This window comes from Aquila chrysaetos, chromosome 16, assembly GCF_900496995.4.
Source record: "Aquila chrysaetos chrysaetos chromosome 16, bAquChr1.4, whole genome shotgun sequence".
NCBI classification, from domain to species: Eukaryota; Metazoa; Chordata; class Aves; order Accipitriformes; family Accipitridae; genus Aquila; species Aquila chrysaetos.
This window is the reverse complement of record NC_044019.1, coordinates 11,676,113-11,690,011: the sequence shown is the minus strand read 5'-3', so window position 1 is coordinate 11,690,011 and position 13,899 is coordinate 11,676,113. Positions and strand designations below refer to the sequence as shown.

General features: G+C 40.1%; 1 protein-coding gene across 14 annotated transcripts in view; it reads right to left on the bottom strand.

Moving 5' to 3' along the window:
• The window catches only part of BRSK2 (BR serine/threonine kinase 2), a 327,520-nt gene that overhangs the window by 61,974 nt on the left and 251,647 nt on the right, over nt 1-13,899 (bottom strand). For all 14 annotated transcript variants that reach the window (XM_030039921.2, XM_030039925.2, XM_030039923.2 and 11 more), the window contains exons 6-9: nt 12,344-12,377; nt 11,384-11,452; nt 8,291-8,437; nt 770-801 (exon numbers count right to left, since the gene is read on the bottom strand). In XM_030039921.2, the coding sequence (XP_029895781.1) occupies nt 770-801; nt 8,291-8,437; nt 11,384-11,452; nt 12,344-12,377 (282 nt within the window). The remainder of the gene's footprint in view (nt 1-769; nt 802-8,290; nt 8,438-11,383; nt 11,453-12,343; nt 12,378-13,899) is intronic.

Genomic DNA, 13,899 nt, shown 5'->3' with positions numbered 1-13,899 from the left:
TAGTTTGATTAGGTTATCATCAGTATAAAAAAAAAAAAGTTATTTACTTAGGTTTCTTGAAATACTATAAAGGCTACACAAAGTGCAAGGTCACTTTTAAAAGCCATCAATCTTCCTTATACCCAAACCACTAGACAGGTGCATACTTTTCTCACAGACCTCCTGTTTCACTGTCAAGACTGCTGCTTTTAATCAAGTCACAGAACTACTCTCACATCAACAGGTTACAAGGTCAGAAGCAGCCTCTTAGCTTGCTGCGAAGAAGAAGGAGTAGGGATTATGAGACAGAAAAGCTCTTGTTCACAGGTGCTTACTTATCAATATCATCATTTTTGTTTCTACTTCAGAGAAAAGCCAAGATACCAAGAAGGAACAAATGAAAGCTTTCTTGTCAAGAAGGTATTACAAAGGATTGTCTGTAGCACTTGGATAGCAAACTAAACATGGCTGTTAGCTGGGGGGTTTTTTGCTGATCACTTGCAGGTATCTTTTTAACACAGAAAGTTGCTGGACTGAACGTCTTATTTCAAACAATTGTTAGCCACTGTATAAAAAGTTCCCGGCTTGAACCATATATAGACGAAATTATATGAGTAGCAAAGGTTCAAAAACAAATTAGATGCCCTTCTGTCCTCTACCCCTTTCTCCACTTGTATGAAAGCTGCTTTCAAACTCCAGTCTCTCTCTTTAGAGATCACTAGAAAATCAGCTCCTGTAACAGAACCAATAATGAATGCATGCAAAAGTGAATTAAAAAAGTGTTACTTACATATACCATATGTGTTTCTGAATATGTTCTAGCTGTAAATGAGAAGAAAACAAGCAATCAGTGCTGTAAAACAGAAAAGATAACTCCCCAAGACATCCTTATTAAAGGCTTATTCAAGTAAGTCCAACATTCCAGAGATGGATGTGTGCAAACAACAGGAACTTTATGCTGCATAAAGAGCATGCTCATCCTCACCCACCCCACTGGAAATAAGGCTATAATTCCAGACATAAGGAATCACTCAGGAACAAATCCCAGCAATATGAGTAAGTACAAGGCTTCACAGACAAGTGTTTTGGCAATTTAAGTTTTTCCCTTCCTAAGCCCTTCCCCTCTATAACCTAACTGAAGCTAACAAACTGCTCCTTTCTGTATGTGCATAATAGCTGATTCTTTACACCTGAAGTTAATTTCTAGTTTTGTTTTGGAAAAAAGAGAGAGAGAAGGAAATAGAAACAGGTTCAAACAGATAATGTGAATAAACAAAAGAAATTGCTCATGTGTGATATGACCTTCTACCAGGATCCATTCTTGATTGGCTTCACATTTAACATTAAAATCTAAAGACCTAGTAGAATAAGGTTCTATGTCAAAATAATACCATTTTTTGTTCCAGCACCTGAACACCAGACTGCAAATTTCTTTTACTTCCCTGTTTCACACATGAGCATTTTACTGTGTAATGAAGGACTGATCAAAGCTGAACAGTGGCCTTGTCCACCTATGGATGGCAGATCCCAGCAAATGTTACACGATGACCATGTTTTCCACAAGCATGGGGGAAAACAAAGCAACACCCTTTTTCCAAGAGAAATTCTTAACAGTGCAGAGAACAAACTGTTCATATGATATACTTAGAGCAGAACCTTCCTAATCTGTTTATTTTGAAGCATCATCACAGTAGAAAAGAACTTTTTATAGATGCCCAGGGATTATTCATTATGTGGACAATATCTCTCACATTCCTCACTACGAAGCACCTTTGTACGTGCAGAACAATATGCACGCTCACTGCACGCAGGCTTGCATTTGTGTAACACGCAGGTGAGAGGCAGGGGAGACCTGGAAGGAAACTCAAGTGCTAACAGCTGTAAGATGAAACCATAGACCCATTAAACTGGTCAGGAAGAACGGTGACAGCTGTCCTGCTCTTATTACTTTCCACTTCAATTCCAGAACAATGAGAATCAGAGAGAAAAAAAAGAAAAAAAAGAGGAACGGACAAACAAAAAAATCTCAGAGATAGAAAGTAGGTGTTTGCCACAGAGAGCAAGGAATCAGAGACCTCTGTGCTATGGAACAACAGCTCCGTGCCTGGGAGACCAGGAAGACCTGAGGTCAGCTCTATACAAGATCATTTTTTAAGTGAGACAGGGCTTTTCCTGAAAATAAAGAAACAAGGGAATGCAGCTTAGGAAAGCATGACAGGAGGCTGCAGGGATCAGTATGAGAGACAAACAGCCTCCTTTAAAACCAAGACTATATCAACACTGCAATCAGAGGTACAGTTGGTACTCGCATATCTAGCTGTCTTCTAACCAGCTCAGGCGCTGGGAGCACCAATGCCCCCCAGTACACACATCCACAGGCCCAGACAGACCTGCACAGCTTCCAGTTGTGGCCTCAGTTCTGCCACAATAATTTCCCTTCATCACAATTTCCCTTGCATTAGGTAGTCCTTTCATCCCTGCACTATTAAGAGAGAGGTGGAATATTCCTGACACACTGCCATCTCCTCTGACCAGCTTAACTCCAGATAAGATACACGTTACGGGTGTTCCCCCAACAGCGTGGAGATGCAGCCCTCTTCCTCCTGGTTCTTTGCAAGCTGAGGTACAAACACAGAACATAAGAAGAACCTATTTTGTACAGTTTCCATGGGACAGGATTTTAGCATCGTTACTTATCAGGTCCATAGTACTGTGAGGATCTGCTAAGGAGTGTATCGTACCTCCTTTGTTCAGTAAAACTACCCTATGAGATGCGTATCTACTCGTTATTTCATATACACCACATGGAGGGTTAGAGACATTAATGGGTTCAGACAAGATGCAGATGATACAGCTAAGCGATGTCCAAGCCTCTTTCATGCTTGCTTCTCCTGCTGCATTTTCTGTCTCTGTGGGTCACATTGTTCTTTTGTGCCTCTGATACGCAGAAATGCCATGGCAAAGCAGACAACAGCACTTCATGTTCTGAGTCAGAGAGGGGGAAGAAAGGAGGGTCACCAGTTCATGTCTTAGTCACAGAACCTCTGGGCTCCTTCAGAGAAGATGTCAAAGAGAAATCCCTTCTGCCCATCCCTGCTGATCAACCTCCTTCAGGCTCATGAACCCATAACATTTTTCTGAAAGAGAAGCCCCGTAGCACCTTGATATACATTTGAAGGTGTATGAGAGCTCTCATGGTTGCTGTTTACCTACACATCTGCCATTCAATCCACATCAAAACCACTGCTGTGAAGTACGTTGGGATATCCCAGATACGAAAAGTATTCTACAAAACCAATTTCTATTCTGATTCAAACGTAATTGCATTGAAATGTTATTACAAGTGTGCTTACTGCTGCCAACATCTTCACTGCTTTTTTAAAGGTAATTAATTAATGCTTTGTTGCTTTTCATCTGCATTAAAGTGACAAGAGGGTTATGGGAGGGCGATTGGTTTTGACAAGGAGAAGTCTGTATGCTTTTTACTATGCAATGCAGGGGAGGGAGATACACAGTGGGAGCTAATCTCACTCCTCCTGCCTTCATTTAAACACAATGTTTAAATGCATTTAAGTGACGAAGGCATTTAACAACCCTTCCCAGAGGGTTCTTCTTGCTGTTTGCACATGAGTTTGCCAAATTTAATGCCATTTCATGGAAGCTGTAAAAATGCTGCTTCCTACTATCTCCTAGCCACTGCAGGCAATTGTCTAGTGATGCCATCTCTGAAACAACAAAACATGCTCAGATCCATTGCACGTGCACAGAGGAGAGACTGCTGCAAGATAAAATGCTCTAATGGAAGGAGAGGGGAATTACTTTATCATGGGTTTATGTAAAAATACTTCCAAAATATATTAAAATTGTATATTAAAGTAGCATCTAGGAGCCCCACTCACAGATGAGAGATCCATTGTGATACAGAATTGTACAAGCTCATCAGAAAAAGCGGTCTCCTCCCCCAAGGAGCTTACGTCTGAATTCTAAGGCAGGGAACAACAGATGGAGACAGACAGGCAGATGGAAAACAAGACAGCGCTGTCTACATCCTCAGCACTGATCTCAGCAGAGTGGTTGCCAAGCTAAGAAGTTCTGACCTAAAGAAAAACTTTCTCAAAGTCTGTGGATATGGATGAGGGCTTCTGGACTTGAACTCATGTCAAATTTCAAACTTCCTTGTCCAGAAAGGGAACAGCCTCAAACCCATCTGGGCACTAAATCGACCCATATCTCAGATGAATCTTCTTCATTCAGAAGATCCTCTAGTCTGAGCTTTAAACTTACTGTATAATGTCAAGGTAGAGGCTTTTCCTGACCAAAGGATTCAAGCTGGCAGTGCAAACAGCATTGGTAAAACCATTATCTGTGTCAGTAGTAGCAGCCATACTATAGCAGCCTCCACGGACCTTGACAAGGGCAAGGTATCACCGTGGTACGTGCACGGTGCATGAATAGGCCCTTGGCAGCCAAGAGCTTACAGCCTAAATACATCAACTGGACAATTACCTCCATTCTACAGGTAGTAAAGTGAGATAATTTAGATGATGTGATAGGCACCTTACTGTAAGATCTTCTAGAAAAATGCAGAAGGAATCAGGTGAGTTTTCCCTTGTTCATTTTTTTAATATTCTTCAGATGCTGTGGTCCATCATTAGCATACATTAGACCCAAGAAAAAACAGAATCAGAGAGCAGAGAGGAGATTCTAAAAATGTGTGTAATTTAAGTTGGATAATATTCAGGGACAGGTATTTCAGACTACGTGGACACCCAACATGGAAGACAAGTCATTCTACTCTGGAATAAAAGGTCAACACTGGAACAATAACAGCTTTATCAGAATAGCTTATTCTGCAATACCTGCTCTGACCCACCTTGTTCTACAGACAAAGTTTCGATAATGTTGATCCATCTTTAAACGGAAAGTGGACCAAAAGCTCCTTACTTTCCCCCCTTTGCCTTTGTGCTTCTGTAGAAGAAAGTATTGGCTGCAAATGTAAATGGATTCCACTACAGGAGCTGTAATTCTCCACTGTAGAGATGCTGAATCATTTGAAACCTCCAAGGAAAAAAAAATTCACTTTCTGAAGAGCACATAACTGAAAGAAACTTCATCCTGCAGTACTGCAGGCACTGAGAGCACTCATTGTCTTCCATAAACCTTCTCAAACTTAAAACTAGTTCACTTTTCCTTCCCCACACTAATCCTACTAGAAAGCTGTCCCAGAACCCCATTAATATGGCTAAAGTGCTTCTGCTAATCTCTAGCCTACTTTCATGTAAGGCCATTTGACATACATTTGTTTTTGTGCCAGTACCTTCCTTTAGTTTAAATAATCCTTCTCTCCCTAGTAATTACCTCTCATGAATATGCAGATGACCAGTACAACCTTTCTTAGACATCATCTGTGTAGACTAAGTGGAGCTCTTTTAGGCTGTGCTATTCAGACAGGCTGTCTCAAATGCTGACCACCTCTACTCATTCTTTGTTTGATTTCATCTTTCATGAATATGGGTGGTCAGCAATATCATGACCAGCAGCTAGGATCAACTGTTGCAGTGTACTGAAAGAAAAACACTGATTCTTTTATTTTAAAGCATGTTTAGTAAAACAGGCCCAGTAAAGGAGAGTGGTCAAGGATGTCCCACTAACCATACTTGAGGCTACGTAATATATGGTGAGCGTGAACAATATTCCACTAAGATATAATAAAGTCTTCTTTCCATAAATGAATCGTATACAAAGAAAGGTAATGCCTATTTCTTAAGGCAGGAAAGGGCCAGCAACAATAATTCTGAGTACCCTCCTCTCCATTAATCCTCTCAAGCTCTAACAAACACTGAAGCCGAATGATGACAGTTAAATGTGAATGCTAGTTCTGTTTTTGTTGATCATTTTAACAGATGGACTGGGGAAGGTGTGGGTGTGCTGTGAAATGGCAATTACTGCAGGGAGGGAAATGCAGTTGGATGAAAAGGAAAAGAGATACAAATCAAAAAAAGGAACAAAGCAGAGAGGGGAAGGAAAAAATGAAAGAAAAAAATTCTAGTGACCTTACATTTCACTACATTTTTCTGCTAAATTCACCAGTGAGATATTGAGCAAATGATCAGTAATGGTAACAGCTACATCTGTACTTATTGTACCCAAGCCACAATTTTGCTCAGATCTTTGTATAAATATCAAATTGATTCAAGTGAGATATTTTCTACGAATAGAGCCTTCCAAATAAACCCATATTTATACCCTTTTTCACAGGACACAGCTAAAACAGAATTCAGATCTCTCCTCAAAATGAACTATATATTCCTAGCTCCTGTGCAGTAAACAAAGAGCTCCCTTCCGCCTGGCAATCTAAGCAACCAGCACGCTAACAGCATGAAGTGTGACAGCAGCAGGGACAGCAAACCGAGAGACCCTAAAATAATGAAAATAACATTGCAGCTAATAACAAAGAGATATTCTTTTTTCCTTCTGGCTCTCAGCTCTTGAATACGTTTTACTTCAAATTCTTATTCACAATTCACTGTCCAGTGCTTGTCAATAACTATCTGATCTGGGTTTTTTCCCTCCCTAAGGAAATATGAGCTGAATTTTGATCAAGAAAAGGAGGGGGGGCTGTCACTCTGGGACCTTGATTTACCTTAACTGTTTTCTCTCTTAGCATGTACATTCTCTGCTGTATTGCATAATTCAAAACGTTCAGGAACTATGCTCTATGTAAAAACTCATTCAGGACAATTTGAAGAAGATCTGATGATCTGCTCCCTGGCATACTCAAAAATCAGCACTAAGATCTCTGACAGAAAAAAAAAACCCACAACAGGAAAACTGTTATGTTTACATTATGGAAAGGAAACTAAGCTAGAGAGGGACATGGTGACTTTCTTGATCATGAAGAACAGCTGTCTCATGTCTCAAGGTATAGCCCTAACCTCTGCAGTGTTCTTTCCACGAAAATACTTGGAAAAATAGTTTTTCTTTCTTTAAAAATCTGTTCAAAAAAGGCCTTTTAAAGTGCCTAATATTTTGATGGGTTTTTCTTCCAATCACTGCTACTTATGTACTGCAAACGTGATGGCTACTGGGTTTGCAAAAGTAGGGATACTAGTAATAATAGCATGAAGAACTTTTCACCTGCATCACCAAATAGAGCATGACCTGGTTTTGTAATGAATGAAAGAAAAACCCAGCTGCAGCTGTCAGGTAATACTGTGAAGAGAGTTGTGAAGGGAGTTTCAGTTCACTTCTTAGCAGACAGGTGTCTGCATCCCGAAAGCACCATCACAGCTGGCACAGACTGATGCTGCTGTTAGCAATCTCAGCAGAGAGGCCAAGCAGTGATTGGAGAGTTTATTTATAAATATTTTAGCAGACTGAAGAACCAGGAGGAGTTTTAAATTTACATTTCTTTATACATACTCCCACTCAGAATCTGTGAGCTTAGTAAATCTGTATAAAATCATCACCACAGCCTGACAATAGGATTTACAAGGGCAATGTACCCATAAAGGCAGACGCCTCCACTGACAAGCAGGCAATCTTGCTTTCCAAAATGATTTTAATTGCTAATTTTTTTTAATTCCCCAAAACATTAACACAGTGTTAATGAAGGATACAATCACTACACAGTGCTCACCCTTGCAGGGTCTCTGTTGTAGTGATGGGATGTATCCTAGATGCAAAGACTCAGTGCTGAATGCCAGGAGCTTAACACTGTGGGCCTAATCGTGCTCAGGACCCCAGGGCACAAGATGAAAGAGCAGACTGCAAGGCACTTGCTCTGAAGGCTGCTAGAGGATAATGCAGAGCAAATGCAGGACAGAATACAATGCAGGTTGTGTGGCATGAAGTGAGAGGCCATCACTTTTGTCAGAAATGTAAGAAAAGCATACTCTGTTTAATAGCAAAGCTTCAAATAACAGTTTTGACCTTCAAACAGTTATATCACGTCCCTGACAAACTGCTGTACCAGCCAGGAGAGCCAGACAACTGAGGTGGACTCAAAAATATGCTAATGGGTCAGTAGCACTGTGATGGCATTGTAAGGGATTTCTTCTAAATGACCACTGTTACATATGACGGAGAATTATGAGGCTAGAGAAGAGACACAAAGGTAATCTGCCCTCATGATTCAAAAGAGAAGGTAATTAACTTCTTCCCAAAGACTCCACCAACTCCACTCATTCTTTACCCAGGAGGAAACACACAGGAGGCAGTAAATCAACGTTACCTTAGTTATTCAACCGCAAATGCAACAATGTGACAAATGAAGCCTTGCTCACATGACTTGCAGCAAATGCCTTCTTACCGTGAGACGTTTCGAGGCGTCCACTTCAATCATCCCCCGCAAAAGGTTCTGACAGTCCGGGGGGATAAAGTGTGGCATGTGGAACACTCCACGTTTCACCTTCTCCAACAGTTGCCGCAAGTTGTCGTCATCGAAAGGCAGAGCACCCTGCAGGAATGTGACAGAGTGGTGGATGGGAGAGAAGAACAAAAGTGAATTAGAGAGGGCAAAAGGAGAAAAGCCAGGATAAACATGGTGAGAGAATGGAAAAGAGGAAGTCAGCTCACAAGGAATTATTATAATAACTGAAAAACCTTTTTATCCATTGAAAATGAATAATTTCTTAGTACTGCTGTATTTTCTCCAACATAGGAAACAAAACTGAGGACATAGTTTTTTTATTAGACCTTTAATTAGAAAATGACTACCAGTATAAAACATAATACAAAATATGAAATTGCCTTTCCAGGCAAATTCACCAAAGATGCATGGATTCACTTAAATTCAGCTCAAGCTTTTGATCTGCTGGTATTCCTCCTGGGCATACTTTCACAGCAGCAATGTTTATCGTCTCCTTATTTTTAATCTTCCTCAGACACATTTATTGCAGACATTGAAAAGGAGGTGAACAGAATTTGAGAGGCTTTCAGTAAAGAACATCCTTTTTCTGATGGAGCAGTGAAATGACACAGCTGAAAGAAACCCTAACCAACATTAGCCTTTGGAAGCAGCAGACATTCTACCTGTTTAATATACTCCATCCAGTTCCCATGCTGTGGTCAGGTCATCAGTTCCTATTGCTTCCCTACTGTAGCTCACTTACATGAATGGCTTGAGGTTTTTTTAGCTGAAATTACATTTTGAATAGATCATCAGCTTGCCACAAAAAGCAGCAAAAGACCTATCCTTGCTGCAAGGACAAAAAGGAAAAAAAGAAGTTGAAATCTTTAGGATAACTCCACCAACTGAAGCTGATACTCTTTTATAGCAAGTCTGCACCTTTCTAGATATTCCCACTTCCTTCTTGCACTGCCTAATTCTAGGTGCCGAGCTTCCTTGATTTCCAGGATGGTTTGTGGGAAGCTGCAAGCTGTCAGCTGCTGTGATAATGAAGCTTTAAGTTGTCAATTCTGGCACTGCTCTTACTACAGCGAGTAGTGCATCTGTATAAGCAATCCTGTGTCTATGGTTTACGGAGACCAACAGCTCCATTTACAGAAGCCTCAGAAAGCCCACCTGATGGCAACCACTACTGGGCACTATTTACTGTTGTTTGTTCATTCAAGTGGCCTTGAAGAGAGAGAGCCTCCCTGCCTTCTGTAACCAATCCCCTGAGTTACCTACTCTTTTCCTAACCGTTCCAGACTTAAAGGAAAATCAATTCTGATAGTTCAGTACTTTGGCTAATGCAATTTAAGCCACGATGAAGTCAGCAAGGCTGCTTTGTGGCATTTCCTGAAGGTAACAACTACAGCTCTTTTATTACTACCACCTGCTATTATAGCTTGAGACTTTTTGTAGGGTTTGTCCTGACATAATTAACTGGAGAGCTCTGCACTCTCCATCAATAATAGACTTATTTCAATCGTTTTTCAGGCTCATGTATATATGTAGGAACAGTTGAAGATGCAGCAACAGAGAGATACCAAATCTTGAGAGAGAATCCCCCTGAAATGAAAAGCCCACTCCTACAAATCCTAACCATCTTGACACATTCGCTCTTCTATTTTTACAAATTCAAGAAGTTATATTAAGAGCTCATTATACAGTTCTATTTTATCAGCCATGAAAATAGCTGCTCAGGAGCAATAGATGACCAGGTGCTATCTAGTGAGATAGTTAAAATTCTTCCCTGGCAACATCAAGATAAAAAATCTAAAACTTCAGAAATGTCAGTGAATTGTGATGACTAAAAAGAAAAAAAGAGTAAGATCAGTTAAGGTGAATTAGAGCATCATACTGAGATTACTTCAAGGTTATTTTGATTCGGGCCATTAATAAAATTATCATCACATTTTTTGAAAAAAAAAAAAAATCCTTTAAAATTTTCAAGTTTTTTAAACAAAAATAATGTTCAGAATCTAATTCTGACTGTACATTGTACAAGTGCTTTTGTCAAAATAAAACATTTAAGTGAAGTAATTAGGTTTACTAATAAATGTACGAGGACATCAAAATTTGACTTCAGGCCTGTTATTTTTATAACTGTAGATGATCATCTGAACTATTACAGCTAAAAAAAACTTAACATGCACATAAAATCTATGCTTATATACAGTATTCAATCTGTACATGGTATACACTTATATAAACATAAACTATATTTTCCTACATTATACTATGGAAATTGCTAACAAATGCCAAGCCTATCTGCCTCCAGCTGGACATCCAATTGTTGTATGTTTAGGAGTATTACATTACCACTGCAAATCAGAATAAATTCCACAGAGAACTGAAACTTTGATCGACAGAAAGATAAGTTACAAGATACCACATTTTGAATACTAAAGAAAGTATTACTGAGCCAGATGGAAACTAATTTAAACTTTGTACTACTGGCTCACTTTTATATTCCCAAGTGTACCAAATTAAAATGTAGCTTGATACTTGCACGAAACAAAATTGTTGCACTCAAATCTTCTCTTGATAAAACACTGCAGTTAATGTATGCATATACCTACTGAAACACATACATACATACAGCAGACAAAACAGAACACTTCCCAAACCCAGCCATATTTTGATCCTGTGAAGGACAACTTATTAGATGCTCTCTGTATCCTGGAGTGGCAACCCTGCACATCCTTTGCCATCAAAAAACGTGCTGCAGTATCACAACACAGCAAAGAGCATTTATGGAGACAAGTTTTTGACGCTTGTCTATGCTTTCCTGCGCAGGGCAGCAGCATTTCAAAGCAGCAGTGAAATATTCCTCACGCTTTTCCTTTGGGACTGATGTAGAAATAAGAGGAAAGGATGCAACTGAGAGATACAAAAACAGGGGAACTAAAAAAACCCCTCTGTACGTGATGTCAATAGAATCACCATTAAATACAGCAGCTTTTTCAGATTTTTCTTTTCTTTTTAAAGGATAGTGCAAGGAAGATGACTCACCACGAGCAACGCAAATAAAATGACTCCGCAGCTCCAGACGTCTGCTTTCCTTCCATCATATTTTTCACCCTGTGCAGCAATGACACAGACGTTCAAAAGACTGCTCACTAGCAAATGAATTAATTATCCTTGAAGAACAAGAGAGGGGAGAATGGGAAACCCCACATTTTAATTCAGCCACCTGCTTCCCAAGGGTGGAGGGCCATGACACAGCCCATTAATAGAATTTTTGTGAACATCAGTTTACAGTCTTATCTGGGATCTGCGAGAATAGGCTCAGAAGTGGGGAGCAGGACAGGAACGGTCGACAGCTCACAAATGACTAGACCTGGCACTTAAACCGTGTCAGAGGTGTATTAAGGACATCAAGAAGGTGTTTTTCTCTTCCCTGGTTCTTCAGGGAGCTTGTCACCAGTCATGTTACTTGCGAACTCATAGTATTGTCTGGACAGTTGCTTCTGTATGCTTCCTGCTTGGCTTTACATTAAAGATATGCTTTAAAAGAGGGCAATCTTGGCCACTGAAATCTTGGATACTTATTTTCAGAGGACAAAGGGAGAGTAGAGGGAAAGGATAGTTCATATCATTTAATGGAAACCAACATCACTGACAGGCAACCCCGGCTCTTCTACTGAAATGACAGCTACAGCAGAGACAGGAAAGCGTAGGGGACTGCATCCCCTGGGTGGAAAGATCAAGTTAAACGAGACTACTGTATTTCTGTCGGATCACATGGCACGAAGGGTACTGTGAGAATAACACACTATCATTTCCCTCATACGGTCTATGTGGCTTGATTCAGGGCTGAGCCAAACAAACAAAACCGTAGTTACGTTCCTTGAGTCCTTTCCAATGCTGTCTGCCTTGGCCAGATTTCCTGTACAGAGGGTCTGTCTGTGTACTTGCAATGAGTGACACTTTAAAAAATATATTTATACACACTAATGTTAACCAACTTACCCGGATGACTTCAGGGCAAGCATAATGTGGTGATCTGAAACATAAAATACAGTCAAATGAGCATGTAACAGCCTTGTATTTATGGATTACGTGCATTTCCATTTTGTTTAGCAGAATCAGGATTGGCTCGCTTATACAGAATGCAAGTGTGCAAAACCAGCACTTTTTTTCCTTACCTCAATGACAACATATTTCTAAGAAACTCAGAAAATGGTCAAGAAGCAACATAATTCAAAGTTCTATGGCCCTACTAAGAATTTCTTAAAAGCAATGAAGGAAGAGAAGACCAGGCATATTCTGTGATTATATAGAATTCCAGCCCTCTAATCCCACCCTTTAACTAGGCCTTGTATCTAATTAGAAGGGAGGCCCACACTGGATAGCCTTTTATAAGAAAAGAGACAGAACAATATTTTCAGACCAAACACATGCATCCCTAAACCATGTCTTGCATCTCTTCTGCTACGATTGCTCTCAATTATTCTAGTGGTCATAAAAGCCACCAGTACATGATTCAACATGCAATTTTTTTTTCTCTCAAAAAAATAAAAAGGATGGACAGTAGTACACTACCTAGTGAATTAATATATTCTTTTAGCATCCTTCTACCCATATATCTCTGGCTGAGAATAGTTAATTACTTCAACTTGCCAGGTAATCATTTTAATTCCTAAAGATTATAGCCACAGCTATTTATTTTATAGCCTTCATTAAAGTAACTTGACAAGTAAAAGGGATGCAAACTGTCTGAGACCTGTGGGCAAATCATGCTATTGTTTATACTGACACCTCCCAGCAGCCCCTAAGCCTGTCTTCATTTGTGCATTTGTTTCTTGTGACAAATGCAATCATGGCTGGGCAATACCTGTCTCACAAAGTAATGAGCAAAACAGAGGCACAATGAGGTTAGCTTTGTGCTAGGATGCTACATTAATGCCCAGTGAGACAGCCCATTAATTGAATTTCCATACACACTACGCTTATCTTATGGCAAAATATCATCCTGTGGGCATGGAACGCCCTGATGTGGTATCACAGCTTTTGGCAGATGATGATAATAACATCAGGGTACACTTGGGACTGCAGCTACCTTGACAGCAAAACTTAAGCAAGGAGAGAGAAATGCAGCTGATCCCTCACAAATTTCAGGAAAGATGGAATTCAGAAGTTTAGTACAAGATTTAATACTCCCCCACCCCCATTTAAGAGGTTATCACAGGTATTCTAACCAGGTCTATCCACTCAGTAGTGATCCCAAGTGTCTTAATTTAGACTGGACTTTAAAAACCTCGATTCAAGAGTGAAAACAGATCATGAAAACCAGAACCTTCCCTCAGAGAGCTGGCCATAGTTGGGCCTTAGGATAGCAAAAAGAATGGACTTGTGCCTAGTGGGTGGACAGACTATCTGGGCTCTCTTGGCAGCTCTGTCACTGGCAGCCATATGGACATGGACAAGGTTACTGGACATGGACAAGGTTACTTAACGTTTTCAAAAGCTGCAGCTGGCCCCAGTTTGAAAAAGGTGACCAGAACCTCACCATGAGTGTACTCTTC